General features: G+C 43.5%; 1 protein-coding gene across 1 annotated transcript in view; it reads right to left on the bottom strand.

Annotated features, from left to right (window-relative positions):
• Positions 1–11,528: 11,528 nt before the first annotated feature.
• Positions 11,529–18,115, bottom strand: part of nptxra (neuronal pentraxin receptor a) — a gene marked incomplete at both ends in the record, with an annotated part of 11,001 nt that continues 4,414 nt past the window's right edge. Inside the window, 4 exons of the mRNA XM_083650199.1 lie at positions 11,529–11,759; positions 11,974–12,153; positions 13,901–14,142; positions 15,005–15,242. Coding sequence (XP_083506325.1) covers positions 11,529–11,759; positions 11,974–12,153; positions 13,901–14,142; positions 15,005–15,242 — 891 coding nt within the window. The remainder of the gene's footprint in view (positions 11,760–11,973; positions 12,154–13,900; positions 14,143–15,004; positions 15,243–18,115) is intronic.

Raw genomic sequence — 18,115 nt, 5'->3', positions numbered from 1 at the left:
TTGTGACTTAAAATGACTTTATTTAATAAAGTCAGTGGTGTGAGTCTGAGAGGAATTCAATCAATAGACAATAACATTGGTGTGTTTAAAATGAGATATTCCACTAAATATGGCTAAAACCGATTCAAACATGCAAAAAAGGCACATTTTTCTTCGCGGCCTGGCAGGCCCGGTTCTACGGGGGTGCAAAAGCATGCATTGCACCCTTATTTGTCTGCATGCTCAGTTGAAAAGTAAAAAAAAAAAAAATATTTTTATTTTTATAAATGCTACAGCTGCACACTTACTGTTTAAACTTGAATTATAGTTGTTGTTTTTCTTTGTTCTTTGATGTGATTTTATGGCTTTTTGGCACCTATATGTAACCTTTTAAGGTTGAGATAATTGTATTATCATTATATGGTCCAAATATTTCAGTAAAGCACTTGAAACACTTGAAATATTCTTGCTTGGGTGGTATCATTCTACTTGAAATGATGGTCAAATGCATTATTTTTAGTAAAATAACATGTCAAATTTTTCGGGCGGCCGGCCTTTGGCCGGCCACCCGAGTGGGCCCGGCCTTTGGCCGGGCATCTGCACCCCTTCCTATCTAGGATGCACCCCTAGTCATCTTGTTCTGGAACCGGCCCTGCGGCCTGGCCTGGCCTTCAAAAATAAAAAAAAAATAAAAAAAATAAAAAAATATTTTTTTATTTTTGATGGGGCCCCCCTAAGAGCTTCGCCCCCTCTGGGCTGATAGGGTCGCTCCGCCCCTGCGTGTAACCTTTGAGAAATAATCGTAAGTGTTATTAATGCAGTGTGGATACATTATAAATACATATACAGTGGGGGGTTTGTATGAAGGCCTCTGTGTAACATATAGGTTGAGTAATATATCATTAGCTACTCTACAACAAAAATGTAAGATTCCCAGTAGACAAGTGCTTGCTGATAGCACTCTTGTTTCTTTGTAAATCCTGTAGACTTGGAGTCGTAGCAGCACAACAACAACAACAACAACAACAACTGAAATTCCTGTTTCAAAAGCTGGGCAGTGTAGATTGGTGACAGGAGGAACACATCAACAGTCACAAAATAAACTGTCATCCATACAGTACAACCACGCAATAGTAATAATGGGTTCCCAAAGACATCCATGTGTTTCATAAAGAGAAAGCTACAGCTACAACTACTAACAAAATAATCAACCAGGAGAAATGAATGAATTAATAAAATTAAATAAAAAAATAAAGCCAACTCCAAAGTCCAAACAAACCAGTTTGGTTAAGACTTTTGTGAAACTGTCCTCACTGTCCTCACAGCTGACCTGCTGGGATATAGCAAGGCTTTACCAACCTCAGGTGAGCCTGTACAGGTGAATTCTCTAAAAATTGTACAATTTATATCAGTGGATGACATCTATTTTTTTTATATCGTGTTACTTCCTGCATTTTTAGACACACGATGGCTGATTGGGGAGCATGTTGTGAAATAGGCATATTGGAGTGTAAACAACGACCGCGGCGCACAGAAGCGGAAGTCTTGGCGCGGACATCCACTATACAGCACAACGGAAACCCCGAAATATCAGCCATCTGTCCCAGAGTCGTTTTAGTCCTCAGACTGATATCATGACTCTGGCTGCCCAGATTGCTTTAAATGCCACTCAGTTTAAATGTAGACTTTGGAAACAGTGTGACCATGACTGTGGGTGTGCTCCACCCCCTCTGCCGATCTGGGGAGAGCCGTAGACACACGCATGCTTCCTCCGATACATGTGCAGTTGCCAGCCGCTTCTTTTCACCCGACAGCGGCGAGCGTCACCGGCGGGACGTACTGTAGCACGTGGGAGGATCACGCTATTCCCACCAGTTCCCTTTCGCCCCGAACAGGCGCTCCGGCCTACCAGAGGAGGCGCTAGTGCAGCTACCAGGACACATAGCCTACCCTCAGACCCCCTTCTCACCAAACGCGATCAACTCGCATGTACTCGCACTCGCCCTGTCAAGCCCTGCCCCGCTGCTGCAGCTTGGTTGGCTGCCTTGCTGTATTTCCGTCTTCAATTGGTCTATTTCGGTTTTGGCCCCTCCTCTCGTCTTGTCGTTTGCGATGTCCTGATGCCAGGTATCCCAGCATGCTTTGCAAGCTGGTGAGCGACAGACGGCAGCGAGGGAAGGAGGGGCCATTTCGAAATTGATCAATTGAAGACGGAAATACAGCAAGGCAGCCAACCACGCTGTAGCAGCGGGGCAGGGCTGACTGGGCGATTGCGAGTAGCTACATCGCTCACCGCCCATGTTGGTGTGCAGGGCCCGTCATTCGGGCTTCCCGCCCGCAGACACAGCCAATCGTGCCTGTATGGACGCCCGACCAAGCCAGAGGTAACACGGAACCTAGCTGCGACCCTTGTGTTGGTTGTCAGGGAATCTACTGCTCTACACTAACCGGACGCTCCCACTCTGTATGTGTGTATAACGTTAATATTACAAGAAAAATAATGATGTAGATATTGTACGCACACTGAAAATTAGTTCCCAGGTCAGTTTATTTTTGACATTTCGACACTAGGCCCTACCTCTTTCTTCATATAACGACGTTATTAATGTTAATATTCACATATCTATTCAGAAATGTTCAGATTCCGTGGATTGCAGACACGTTCAATGTTAACATATTCTAGTTGGCAACCAGGCAAACTAACTAAACTAAGTTGAAAGAAAACAGGTCAATGAGACTCATTCAAATGCCTCATATAGTGCTTTTTTTTTAACATGGTGCCTTCAGCAGAAACTCAACATGTAACTTTGGCCGCGTTACAACAATGCGTTGCCCACGGAGCTCTACAGGGCCATCTGTATAGCCATGGAGTTATAGTGCCTACAAGACTAATTTGAAGGAAGGAGGATGAGTGGACGGAGCAGAAGTGGCCTGAAAAGGCTGGGCAGAATGAGTCAGGGAGGGAAGGATGGAGGAGACAGGAGAAGAAAGCAAGAAAGACGGGGGAAGAGCAAAACGGTGTTCCTGTCCAGATGGAGCCTCTGTGGGGAGGCTGGACTGGTACCCGAGGGAGGAATCTGCTGCGCTGCCATGTGGAGGCGAGGCTGAGTAGGTGGATTACCTTCTCTGGTTCAAAAGGGAAAGTGATGAGTAGGTGGATTTCACGATTTGGATGGAATGCGCGGTAATTGTCGTGATGATGACCAAGTCTCACATCACGATTGCTGACCGTGCGCACTATTCCAGTAACGTGAGCCACTTCACTGCACTAAAATGTCCCACTCGATTTTCAGACTTCAGTATCGTTCTCAACTCAATTGCCAACTCAATTCTCCTGTGTCATAAATATAATATACAGTAGTACATATTTTTCTTTTTTTTACATAGTTCATATGCCTTCAAAAATAGAAACCTAGGCTAGAACCACCATCTACTACAGGCTTTGTAGGCGGAGTACAAAAAAACCCAGTTTTGGACAAAATTCAAAATGGAAAATATTGTAGAAGGAAATGGGCAGGGCTTATTTTTATTCAACCTTTGATTTAAACAGGTAAAAGTCACTGAGGCACAGGATCTCATTCTCAAGAGAGACCTGTCCGTGACATCGTGACATCTACGTGGATAGATAAATGACATGTCCGTGACATGTACGTGGATAGATAAATGAGCAGCAGTCCAAGGGATGGGTTGATAAATGAAAATATCAATTAATATAGTGTTGTGTGGCTGGAGCAGCATCTCACAGACACTCATACATCTCACACCTTTCCCTTCATCGCACTGCTTTGCTAGTGTTCTCATTGATGCGTTTTTCTCTTTTCAAATTGATATTATTATTTCTTATAATTTCTTATTGTTGTTTTTCTCTTTTCAAACAATATTGCTCTGTGTGGTTTTGCTATCTTATGCGATGTCATACTTGTGTTGCTTTTGCTATATTTAGTATGTCCTGCGGAGCCTCCTGCTCTAGGAATTTCACACGAGTGTTCTTGTGCAACCGGAGTGACAATAAACATGTTGAACCTTGAATCTCATGTAGGAGAGACTTGCCATGAATGAACACACATGAACTTGAACAATCAAATATAATAATAACAGCATATAGAGTCGACTCTTTTAATCTTTTAGCCCGGATTTGTTTCTTCAATATATGTCTCTCTGATATAAAGCAGGGTGGGGCAGCTGTATGGGAGAGTTCATTTGGTGCTGCTGGGCCATCCATTCCATGGATTATATAGGATTACAATCTGTTTTTTTCGAAGATGGAACATGATGGATTAGATGGAGACTGGTAAACAGGGAATAACATCTCGTGGATGATATGTTGAATGATTAACGTGGCAAGGCAGCTAGAGTGCTTTCCCATCACTGGAAGGCCACAGGTTTAATCGCTGCTGCAGTCAATATGTCATCCCTGTCCGAATATAGCCTGCCTCCCTCCAGAGACAGTCCAGTCCAGTCCATATATATATATATATATATATATATATATATATATATATATATATATATATATATATATATATATATATATATATATATATATATATATATATATATATATATATATGTGTGTGTGTGTGTGTGTGTGTGTGTGTGTGTGTGTGTGTGTGTGTGTGTGTGTGTGTCTCAAAAGGGGTTCCAAGTGTCCTTGACGGGGTTCCAGAAGTCTTTGAGAGGTTTCCAGGCTTTCCAGAGATTCAATACCGGTACCGGTACCGGTACCCTGGGCTGGAGGCCCACCAAACTAGATTTGAATCTAAGCAAAAATGCTTAATGAGAAGTTGTGATTTTAATAGATGTGGACACACATTGAAATTCTGTGTTACCCTACCTAGAAGTGGTGAGAGCAGCGCACCCACCAGCTTGTTGACAAGTGCGGCTACAAATTGGTTGTGGCCGGTAATTCTGTCAGTTCTGCCAGCCAGGTGTTACACACCTGTAGCAAAATTAAGTTTTCTGCTTCCTGCTCCTTTCCGGCCAATTTGTTGGTGTGTATTGGTCGGAACAAACAAACAAATAAATAAATACAATAAAAAATAAATACAAAAAATAAATAAAAATAAATAAATGGCTTCTGACACTGCTCTGTTGCGCACGTGGGTGAACATGACCATCAAACAGATGGTGTATGCTAGAAATATATACATTTGTGATGGTGTAATGCTCTTTGGATTACAGCATCTAGCACATGGCATGTTTGAATCAATAAGATTTAGGAGTGACCTGGAAACACCAATGGCACAGCACCATCAAAGCAAATCTACCATGACACATCGGATCAGCCACCGTGTTTAAGCAGTTTCAGTTTCTCACACACATACGCGTACATAATGAGATTAGCGGGACTACGACTCGCTTTAAATCCCAGTTGTGTGACTCCAGCCAGCTGATGGTGATTCTCTGGCAAGTGAGCCTGACAAGCTAATTACTCTGCTCAGTCCTGCCTCATCCACTGCAATGGGGTTAGCGCATGAGGCTGAGATGAGTTGCTCTCAGGGCACATGAGTTGGACGCTACGGGAAGAAGAGACGCTAGCAGCCCGGCCACTTGGCAGATCAGATCAGCTCAGATCAGATCAGATCAGGATGCTTTACCAGGCTATAAGGTTGACGTACGGATGATGTATCACTATCCAGACCTACAGAGACTTGTCTGTCAGTGAGATACAAATCTAAACCTATTGAGAGCAGTAGCCTACTGTATTTCCCATGATGACATTTCTGAGATGATTAGATGCTATGAGATAAGATGCTATGATCAAAGGCAGCACGTAGAAGCAGAATGGAGCATGTGTCTGCTCTGTAAGGAGAGCATTTGTAACTGTTCCATTCTAGCCTTGTTCCTATCCGTCACCAGTGATACACCTTCTTATTCATATTGACAATTCTCCTTTCCAGTGATGGTTTGTGTGGTGGATGGCACTGATACATTGATTTGGTTTTAAATTCCTACTCATACTGAAGCTATTTCTGATTCTGAGAAATCAAATCACTGCCATGCATGCTCCCTTACTATACACTTCTCGCTGACAATTCCCGAAATGAGAGATCCACGCCAGGCAACCTTGAGAAGTGAGAGCCTCTGGCTGCGTTAGCTTCATCTTTTGTCTTTGTCAGTCGACGGGTTGATGCTGTCTTGGCTGAAGCCATGGCTGAAAATAGGAGATGAAAGGATGAAGGAATAGAGGGAATTGAGCGAAGACGGGATGACATTTGACAGGGACTGGAGAGGACAAGAGCCATGCGGTGTGAAGAACTGACACTCAGAGGAGGAGGAGAGGGGGGAGTGAGATGATGAAGAGGACGAGGGGGGTGTGAGATGATGAAGAGGAGGAGGAGAGGGGGAGTGAGATGATGAAGAGGACGAGGGGGGTGTGAGATGATGAAGAGGATTAGAAGAGGGGGGAGTGAGATGATGAAGAGGAGGAGGAGAGGGGGAGTGAGATGATGAAGGGGACGAGGGGGGTGTGAGATGATGAAGAGGAGGAGGAGAGGGGGAGTGAGATGATGAAGGGGACGAGGGGGGTGTGAGATGATGAAGAGGATTAGAAGAGGGGGGAGTGAGATGATGAAGAGGACGAGGGGGGTGTGAGATGATGAGGAGGAGGAGGAGAGGGGAGTGAGATGATGAAGAGGAGTGTGACAATGGATAATGACAGGGACGAGAGGATGAATGCTATAAGCGAGAATCAAATGTGCCCGTTTTAATACTTCCAAATGGAAATATGGGAACTACACGATAGTTGCTTGTAGATTCCTATGCAATGAGAGATCTACATGTATAATACACCATATGTGACCTGCTCTGGCAAAATCAGTTTGACAAAGTATGCTAGTTCTGCTTGTCACTCTACATTTATGAGCTTCAAAACTATATTTAGCATTATAATTTCACAATAATCTTCACACAGAATGAAAGCCAATGCTTTATCTTACTCAAATCTGATGAAACCCCACAACAGCCAAAATCAATATTTTCTCACAAAATCATGTTTCTACACAAACGGGCCTCAATACATGCAGGTCACATATTGTATTTTTCTGTCACACTGTGATCATTAAAGCCATGTAAGATAAGAATTCATACTGTCTGCATTCATACATCACACAACATTCATTGTGATTAAAACAATCAAGAGAGGCTGATAATATCGGGAAGTGGCTGCATCCGCAAATACACAGATGAGCAGGTACATACTGTACATGAACCGTGTACATAATAAAACATGAACAAATGCCAAGTAGCCTACAATCAAAATATATGGAGCACATGGTAGATAGAACACTGCAGTACAATACTATATATGTATATTGATTGTACTATGTGGTGTACTGTTGCTCTGCACTGAACGTGAGGTCCTGCACCATTTGTGCCTGCAAATATACTACTAACTAGATAGTATGTGTGTTCTGTTTTCCTTAGATGGGTTGTCCTGAGGACGGATTGGCAATAGAGCAGATGTGACCCCAGATGGAGGCAGGGTGGGACTGAAATAGCAGGAAATAGAAGGTGAGTAGCTGAGTCATAGCTGATGACTCATTGGGTCTCCCGAATACTTTATTTACTCATAACACATAATATTCTCCCTGCACCTGCTACCCGAGGGAGAAGGCTTCACACTCTGTTGTTTGAACGCGCTCCTTCGCTTGGAAAAGGGGACAAGGAACAGAGGACCTGCATGGAGAACAAAGCACATTTTTCTTTTTTTCCTAAAAATATAATATTGTTTCTTGTCGAGAGGAGAGCACTCTCACTGTGGGTGGGTTTGTTTCCATAGCAGGTTTTGTTGCTGCGCCTTTTCAATTATGTGTGTGTGTGTGTACACACACACACACACACACACACACACACACACACACACACACACACACACACACACACACACACACTTGAATTGGATAGAAGAGCCACAGATGTTGGAGGCGGTGAAATGTGTACCAATTCACACTGTGGCTGCTAATGACAATCCATGTTTCTCTCACTTATAACATTATTATTATTATTATTATTATTATTATTATAATAACAATCCATGGCTCTCTCACGTAAGTACTTCATTGCACTTGTGTTGCTAGCAGGAGTGAAAGAAGCTAAGGGAAGCTAAGGACTACACAGTCTACATCTGAAAATCGGGACTTTAATTGTAAAGATTTTATATTTGTACATAGCATATGCAGAACAATACAGTACAACACCAAATAAGACACGGACATACAGTAGTGTCATTTATACGCACACCGACATGACAAAGAGACAGATACCAATGCATACACTGAGGGTGGGGTCTGGGGGGGTTAAAAATGGTCATGTAAAAAAGACAAACAATGCTGATTTTGCTAAGAAATTAATAAAAGCTTGGTTTGGTAGCTGCAAATCATCTTATTTTACAATTCCAATATTCATACAATAATGCCACACCACTATCAAAAAGCCTCCCAGAAAGCTCTGACAAGAGCTAAAGAGATGACAGGCATAATAAACAGTATTAACAACACGACAGACTGAGAGGCATTCTCAAAGACTCTCAAAGACACTAAAGACAGAACAAGATGCTGTTGACTGGATTTAACACCCGTTTGGCTGCACTGCACAGATGTAGGAGTTTAAGTCCCATGACGGTGTTTTCAGACATTTTCTCAAAGCTCTTCAAACGTGAGAATGAAGTCACCAGGGACGGAAACACTGATGCTTAATTAGCTCAGAATATCTTGCAGTGTGAGTTTTCCATCAGCATAATAAAGTAGACGATTTTTGTACATGGGTACAAATACCCCGACAGGCACTTTCCACTAAGGAGTCGTTGTTATGCTGAGGGAAAGTAGGTATTTGATCAATCTTTGAACTGAACAATCTATGATTCACATCATACAACAGTTGAGAATTACCGCCCAAAAGTTTGTGTAGTACAAGCATGATAAGAAATTGATTTTTTTTTACAACATATCGGATGCACTGAGGTGGTCTGTTACAAAGATATATCTCATGCATGGAATGTAGAAGGTTATAGGAGACTTGGAGGTTGCAGGTTGTTATTAATTTAGCACGCCGCAGGGTTCAGTGGTTTGCATCTATAACATTTGCAAGGAGGATACAGTCAAATGAGTCAATAGAATAAAGTAATGCGTGTGTGTGTAGATTTGAAAGATGAATCTAGCTTAAATCTTGTCGAAAAATGTGTACACACAGAGAACACTATAGTATTCTGCTACTGGTACACACAGAGAACACTATAGCATTCTGCTACTGGTACACACAGAGAACACTATAGCATTCTGCTACTGGTATACTACACACAGAGAACACTATAGCATTCTGCTACTGGTACACACAGAGAACACTATAGCATTCTGCTACTGGTACACACAGAGCACACTATAGCATTCTGCTACTGGTATACTACACACAGAGAACACTATAGCATTCTGCTACTGGTACACACAGAGAACACTATAGCATTCTGCTACTGGTACACACAGAGAACACTATAGCATTCTGCTACTGGTACACACAGAGAACACTATAGCATTCTGCTACTGGTATACTACACACAGAGAACACTATAGCATTCTGCTACTGGTACACACAGAGAACGGTATAGCTATAGCATTCTGCTACTGGTACACACAGAGAACGGTATAGCTATAGCATTCTGGTACTGGTGGTGATTTCCTTCGGGAGTAAGTCTGTTTTCTTCTCATGATCTGTTCAGCACACGCTTTTAGAGAACAAAACACCTCAATCCCAGACAAAGACTAAAAACTGTCACCCACCAGCCTAGGGGTGCCGCACACTTTCCTGGCTGGAACTGTGAGCAAACATTGCAGTGGCAAAACATGACAAGTATATGAATACATCATGCAAAGGTGAAAACAATGTAGCGTCACTCCTAAAAAAAAAGGACCTCATCTGCCTCTGTCCTCGCCCATCCTCTACTACTCCCTCTTCTACTTAATATTCCGACCACTTTCTTAACATCTTGTATCGTCTCACCTTGACTCCCAACTCCCAACTGCTGCAGCCCTTAATGAGCTCCACTGGCACTAACACCTCAATGAAGGGCTTTGAGCTGATTTAATTGACTCACCCTCTGGCAGCCAAAGCCTGGAGGTCCTCAGCTCTTGAGCAACAATAGTGTGACTGTGGATGGATACTTTCTATTCTAAACCTATAGGACTTGTTTGTCTCAACAGAATTAAATACACAGTTCATTTCTGTACTCTTTTTCTTGCATGGAAACCGATCAGTTTGGCAGTGATACATTTGATCAATCTTATGTTTAGATATGTATATTGTCAGGGTCATATTTTCCCAGGGTCTTAAATTCCCATGTTCCCCACTTCAATATTCTGTTAACACACATTAACCCTCCTATTTGATAAGTTCCCTCAAGTCTAGGCCTATTATCGAGATATGGCAGTGATGAGGGAACAGAAACCCCCTTTGGCAAGTTCCCACAAATAGCCCATAAACAATACACAATACAGAGCTGGCGATCTTTTTCAGGTTCCTATTATGTGCTACATTATCTGAACAGGACCTTGGGAACAGCACCCTGGGATAGGACTGGGAACATAAGACCCTGGGAACATAGGACCCTTTGTCATGTTCCCATTATGTGCCATATAAATCTGCGGAACGGACCCTGGGAACGAATGACTCCGCTAAACATCACTGAGTGCGTTTGCATGCACACAATAATCCAATAACTGAGAATAACCAGGTCATCAAGGAGCTGGAAGTCACCTCAAAGTCCATGCGTGGACATTGAGATCGGGCCATGCACTGAATAAAACTAATGATTCTGCAAAAAGCTAGCTGCGTTTATCGGATTTCTCATAATACGATAACGGCTTTTATCTGATATTGGTTTATGCTGTTTACATGATCACTTAAATAATCAGGTAACTCCAGCAATCCGATAATGATCGGTCGATTAGTCTTGTTGCCAACACATCGGATTTGCACACTAATTACTGTAGGCCTATATGGGAGCTAGCATTATGGCTACTGTAGTTGTCACATGTTTGCAAATGATCCGGTTGGCTAGTTAGCTAGCTAGCTAACAGAGCCAAAAACCACCAGCTTGTTCAGGTTGTCTTATTTTTGGTGCAGATAGGACTAAAGAGAGCAAACAGTTTACTGTGTGGAAAAGCTTCTTTATCAGAATATTCCCTTTTACTTACAACGTCAAAATGATGTTTTTCAGGAATGTCTTTTTCTTACCCGCTTGTTAAATATTTAGCAATTATTTGCACACAACCACTGCACCTCCCTGATGCCGTCAGCCGTGGCTGCCACATGTTTGTAACTGCAAAGCCTCTCATGCAGCAATCATAAAAGTGCCTTTTTTTTACATAATGATGCACTGCTGTGACACATGATGCACTGCTGTGACACTGACATGCCATAAAGAAAAGTTTATAAAATCTGTAGCACTAACACTGTGCAGGTGGAAGGTTGCTTTCTAAAATGGCTACCACAGCTCCCTTACCCCTTTGCCTAGCCCTTCTCTCACTTCCTGTTGCCTCACAGCTGTTTCCTGTCCGTCACTGAGAGCTTCTGCTGTGTTTACTACAAGGCTCCCCAGGGTCCTTGGTGGCGCCGCCAGAAACCTCCACTCCCTTGTCGGTCCAGGGGGCCACGCTGCCCTGGGTGACCCTGCCACAGCGTGCCAAGCTGGCCACCTGGCTAGCGGTCAGGACCCGGTCCCAAAGAGCCACCTGGGACAGCTCCCCTACCAGCGCCTGCGATGAGTCGAAGCCCCCGCCCAGGAAGTCCTGAAGATGGAGCGAAGGTGAGAAAAGACAAGTACAATTAGCTTGGGAACAGATAAGGAGCTATCATTAACATATTCCATGGTGTTGTGGGGCACTGTCTTATCATAGCTTTTTAGCAGGAATGGTCCCGGTGGAAAATAAGCTTGCATCTCCAATGTTAGTGGCATGCTTTACTCATTGATGTATATCACTATTCATTCATTCATTAATTCACCTGCTCCTGCCCCAGTATGAGCACTCCTGCAGGTCTGATGTGGTGCCCGGGTGCCAGTCCGCGGCCCTCCCCCCTCAGCTTGCCCCCCTGGTAGGCGTGCCAGGCTCCACCCTTCTGGGTCCAGGTCACACACATGTGCTGCCAGCTGCCTCGGGACAGGTTCAGGGGCAACTGCGCCACCTAGGCACGGGACAGCAATAGGGCAATTGAGATGAAAACGAGGTATTTGGATTCCAAAAGGCTGCTGCAAAATGTGTGACGAGCTAAGAAAAAAAAGGATTTTGATGGTTACTCATTTGAAAGTAATGCCCGTGGCAGTTTCGCTGACTCAGGCACTTGGATTTACATTTGCAATTTTCTTTTTTGCATTGTAAGCTTTTACATCTCCCTGATACTGGTGCAGCTGCAGAGTACAGTATATTCAACATCTATTTGGCTTAATAATGGACAATTCCCTTGGTTTTAAATTACTATTCATTTCCAGTCAAGCCTGCAGAGTTTCATCCCTGCAAGTTAACATCAACGACAACATCATCATCGGTAACAACAACTAAAGACTGACTCTCATAAATAAAGTATTTACTGCATTATATACTTTCTTTATACAGTATCTCTGAAGTCTCAAAGACATTGAGCTACCTCCAAGGACACAGGAATATCCCTACAGGCATCTATTACCATAATCACATCGTTGAATTTTACCTAAAGGCACTGCACTGCATTTAAGTGTTGGCAGGTAGGTGTAATGCCACCTGAATGTGTCATTTAAACACATGCATGGGGCTATTTAGCTCATCTGCTAAATTGGCTATTTCATTTGACATGTTTTTATGCTAATACAGTGCAGTGCCCCCCCCCCCCCATGATAGAGACATTTCAGATTCTACATTAAGTTCATTGCCTTCTACAGTATATACAGTCCAAGTGGGAAAATGCCACAGATTTTGCATGACTTTAGTGAAATTCTTCGTTCTCCTTGTCCGTGCAAAAAGACAAAGCTAGAAGTACACTTGAGGGGTAAATGCGTTTGTTTAAACACTGGATTTTCAGAAAATGCTTCAAAAGTAATAAAAGTGTTCCTTATTCGTGAAGATTGTCTTGCTGAACACAACCTTCACTGTTTCATACCACATAACTTATTTCATGCATTTGACCAAAATCCCCATACAAAAATGCCATTGCCTCTTACACACAAAGCGCTAGCGTCAGTTGACTCTGGTGACTGGGTTGAGTCCCGCCTACAATGGTGCTCATTGGCTCGATTGTTTCTCTGAGCGAGAACCAGCCGTTGACAAGAACAACACCAGACTCTCTGAATCGCTCGACAACATCTGACGAGAGGCTGGGATGTGATTCAGGAGTCTGCAACAGCCAGGCTAGTTTCATCCTATCCTATAATCCTATAATAAAAATGTGAAGTGTCTGTGTGTCTGTGTGAGTGAGTGAGTGAGTGAGTGAGTGAGTGAGTGTGTGATCGGAATTGTAAAGTGTAAAGAGCGCCCCCTGCGGGTGACCTAACGGAGCTGGATTTTTGAATGAGGTAATTAGGGCTGACTAAATGGGCAAAATGGGTCAACACAGGTTCAGCACCATGGAGAGCTCCATTCGTTAGCTACTGATGGAGCTCACCCGAGTGGAGCAGCACAGCTGAGCTGAGTTTGAATCAGCCTATCAACTATGAAGACTATGCAAACCCTCCGGGGAGAGAGAAGCTAACAAAGTCTCTGTGAGTGCGTGAGTGAGTGAGTGAGTGAGTGAGTGAGTGCGTGCGTGAGTGAGTGAGTGAGCTAACAAAGGCTGCGCAGCCCGATACAGTGCATGAGTATTCCGCTAGTATAGTTAATAGCACAGAGAGAAGACATGCATCATGGCTGGATAACCCTTTCCTAGCACTTTTCCAACCCCCCTCCTGCAGCTCCACGGTTACCTTGTCATTAACGAGCAGCTGGGCGGGGCTGTGCAGGCCCTGCAGCAGCACCAGCTCGTTGGGCTGCTCCGGGACGGCGTAGGACAGGGGGGTGCCGACGCCCCCCTCGGCGAGACGCACCCAAAGGCACGCGCTGAAGGCCCGCAGCTCCGGGATGGGATGCTTGACCACAGCGTGCATGTAGTTTGTTCGCGACGGGAAGGACAGCCTGTAGCCCTCTGGGAAAGAGTGCCCTGAGACACCTGGGGAAGAGGAGAGAGAGAGAGAGAGAGAGAGAGAGAGAGAGAGGACAAATGGAGAACAGGAGAGTGAGAAGATGCGAAAGGAAAGAAACACTGTTCAAGTAATCTACACTAGCAAGAAGATGAAATAGATTTCCTGCTTCGCATGTATAGATGGTTTTAACTTGACAACAAAAACATTCTAAATTGAACCCCAGCTCACTTCCTGTTGCAGTGTTTGCTATGGACAGAAAATAAGAAAAACATTCAAGTGGAGGTCTGACCATTCCGTGAAAACCGTCTATATCTATCGGCAGTTCCCTCAGACAACATGAAGACCTCTGATGGTTTGAGCAGTCCACTTTTTGCCATCTGTATATACTGTAATACACATAACTCATTCATCATAAAGAAAGCCCATGGCTTGATTTGATAGAGTGAGAGAGAGAAAAGAGACATGTCAGCCAATTATGATTATTCAAGCTGGAAGTCGTGAATCTTTCTCCACCTTCTCAAATTAAATTTTCCCTTCATAGACACATGCAGACACACACACACACACGCACGCGCACACACACGCACACACACACTTGAAACAAAGGATATTAACATACCAAATCCTTACTAGGCCAATCTGCAATAACTAAAGGTACCATTCAAGTTGCATTATTTCCTAAATTGTAGTTTAACGAAATCAGAAGAACAAATTGTATCTCGTGCTCACGAATGGACTAAAACATGCACACATTACAGTGAATCATGGACTCGATGTGACTGACTACTAGAAATGGAATGCTACTGTATTTCTTCCTTTCTTCATCTCTCTCTTCCTCTCCCTCTCTCTCTCTGTCCCCCCCTCTTACCCCCTCTCTCTCCCTCTCACCTTCTTCGAGTCCTGAGAGGCGGTGGTGTAGTTTATTGATGCCCTGGTCGATCTCGTGCCTGTGCCTCTGTGTTTCCAGCCTCAGGGCTTTCCTCTCCTTCTCCAGCAACTCCACCTTCCTCTCCAGCTCCCCCTCCAAGTCCTCCATCCTCCAGGCTCCGCCAGACAGCCCGCCTCCCCCCGGCGCTCTGGAGGTGTCGGCGTCCGTCTGGTTGGGAGGAAATGGGCCAATGTCTGACTGCAGAAGAGGGAAAGATGGCGGATGAGGGCGCTTCATTTCCTTTACATTTCAGCAGACATGTTGCATTCAGCAGACACGTTGCATTCAGCAGACACGTTGCATTCAGCAGACATATTGCATTCAGCAGACACGTTGCATTCAGCAGACATGTTCAGACATGTTGCATTCAGCAGACATGTTGCATTCAGCAGACATGTTTATTCAGCAGACATGTTGCATTCAGCAGACACGTTGCATTCAGCAGACATATTGCATTCAGCAGACATGTTGCATTCAGAAGACACGTTGCATTCAGCAGACATGTTGCATTTAGCAGACACGTTGCATTCAGCAGACATGTTCATTCAGCAGACATGTTGCATTCAGCAGACACGTTGCATTCAGCAGACATATTGCATTCAGCAGACATGTTGCATTCAGCAGACATGTTGCATTCAGCAGACATGTTCATTCAGCAGACATGTTCATTCAGCAGACACGTTGCATTCAGCAGACACGTTGCATTCAGCAGACATATTGCATTCAGCAGACATGTTGCATTCAGCAGACATGTTGCATTCAGCAGACATATTGCATTCAGCAGACACGTTGCATTCAGCAGACATGTTGCATTCAGCAGACATGTTGCATTCAGCAGACATGTTGCATTCAGCAGACATATTGCATTCAGCAGACACGTTGCATTCAGCAGACATATTGCATTCAGCAGACATGTTGCATTCAGCAGACATGTTGCATTCAGCAGACACGTTGCATTCAGCAGACATGTTGCATTCAACAGACACGTTGCATTCAGCAGACATGTTGCATTCAGCAGACACGTTGCATTCAGCAGACATATTGCATTCAGCAGACACGTTGCATTCAGCAGACATGTTGCATTCAGCAGACACGTTGCATTCAGCAGACACGTTGCATTCAGCAGACATGTTGCATTCAGCAGACATGTTGCATTCAGCAGACATGTTGCATTCAGCAGACACGTTGCATTCAGCAGACATGTTGCATTCAGCAGACATGTTGCATTCAGCAGACATGTTGCATTCAGCAGACATGTTGCATTCAGCAGACATGTTGCATTCAGCAGACATGTTGCATTCAGCAGACATATTGCATTCAGCAGACACGTTGCATTCAGCAGACACGTTGCATTCAGCAGACACGTTGCATTCAGCAGACATGTTGCATTCAGCAGACATGTTGCATTCAGCAGACACGTTGCATTCAGCAGACATGTTGCATTCAGCAGACATGTTGCATTCAGCAGACACGTTGCATTCAGCAGACATGTTCATTCAGCAGACATGTTGCATTCAGCAGACATATTGCATTCAGCAGACATGTTCATTCAGCAGACATGTTGCATTCAGCAGACATATTGCATTCCGCAGCGTCTGGAAACACATCTGCCATGCAGAAACGTTCTTATTGGGCAAAGCCATGATTTTAGTTTCCAATTCTATCTCTTGGATCCACTGATTTGCAGAATTAGACACACTAAACAGAATGATAATCACAGATATTCAGCATTCACATGATGGTCATACATTCAACTACATGGTGCGTTTCAATATGGCTGTGGTATGTCTGGATGAGACATACTGTACTGTACAATGCCAAGACCCACTCAATTATTGATTCCTCTGAAATATTACATACGCCTGGGGTACCTCCAAGGGCTGATTCCGTTAGATTTCCAAAGAGGTTACTGTATGTATTCATGGTTAAGGTTAAGTTTATTTGATATGGACATCACAGAGCATTGGAGATGCACAGCAACCAGATACACAGTGTTTAGTGTTTATAGCGGAACACTAATTTTCAACACCTGTCCACAGGTGACTTTTATATTAAAGTACAACCCAAAGGACATTTACCCACAAGAGTAAAGCTATACATACAAATGTATTGACAAGACATTTTTGTGAAACTTGGTGGAAGGGTGTAGCATGGGCCAAGAAGAACCCCTTCAATTTTGGAGCGGATCCGACTCACGAACAGTGGGCATTTGTGGAGGTATATGCGCTCTCCGAGTGCACAGCCTTCTAGTTATTATTGTGATGTTTTCCTTAACCTTGATGGGGTTTTGGTTCATTTTTGTTGGCTTATTATTGACCAAAAATGAAATTAAATCTTTGCAAGAGCCACAATCCAAAAAAGTATTTGCTTTATTATTTTATTTCCCTTTATGTATTATTTATTTATTAAAAGTAGGACTTAAAAGAGCCACAACTACCCAAAGGAGCCGCATGTGTCTCTAGAGAGAGTCTTGAGTTGAGTCACTGCTCTACTGTAACATTACTGTTATTGTTGATTGGGCTGTATATACATACACTGCATTGAGTGACATTGTGATTACAGAGTGTAACATAAAATAAATAATAATAATAAATAAACCCGCACATTTACTTCAAATCGCTCGTGACACAGAGCTGCCAGTGAAAGATAAGGAAAGGACTGTAACCACATTACATTGTAAACTCACTCAGTGTTGATTGGGTCTTAATTTGGGTCGGAACACCTGCACGTTAATAATGAGCAATCTGATCTCTGGAGGGATTTTTTTTTCAATTAACTTTAATCAATTATGCATTACAAACCACAACAAATAATTAGGAAGCTAGCGAGAGTGCCAAGAGAATGCACTATTTCACTCACAGCAACAGATTGCCGGTCTGGGCTCTGCATACTGATTCACTGAGGATACACCCAAACAACAAGGGAAGGAATGTGGGAAACGCAGACTGCAAGATTCTTAAAACCTATATGGTACATTACAGCCCCCTAGCATACTGTGTTATATAGTAGAAAGACACCAGAGCCACAAGGGAACCAATATAATACTCTGCAAAATACATAAACGCCAGTCA

The sequence above is a fragment of the Poromitra crassiceps genome, assembly GCF_964638095.1.
Source record: "Poromitra crassiceps genome assembly, chromosome: 13".
NCBI classification, from domain to species: domain Eukaryota; kingdom Metazoa; phylum Chordata; class Actinopteri; order Beryciformes; family Melamphaidae; genus Poromitra; species Poromitra crassiceps.
The sequence above is the reverse complement of the archived record's forward strand: the minus strand, read 5'-3'. Positions and strand labels throughout refer to the sequence as shown.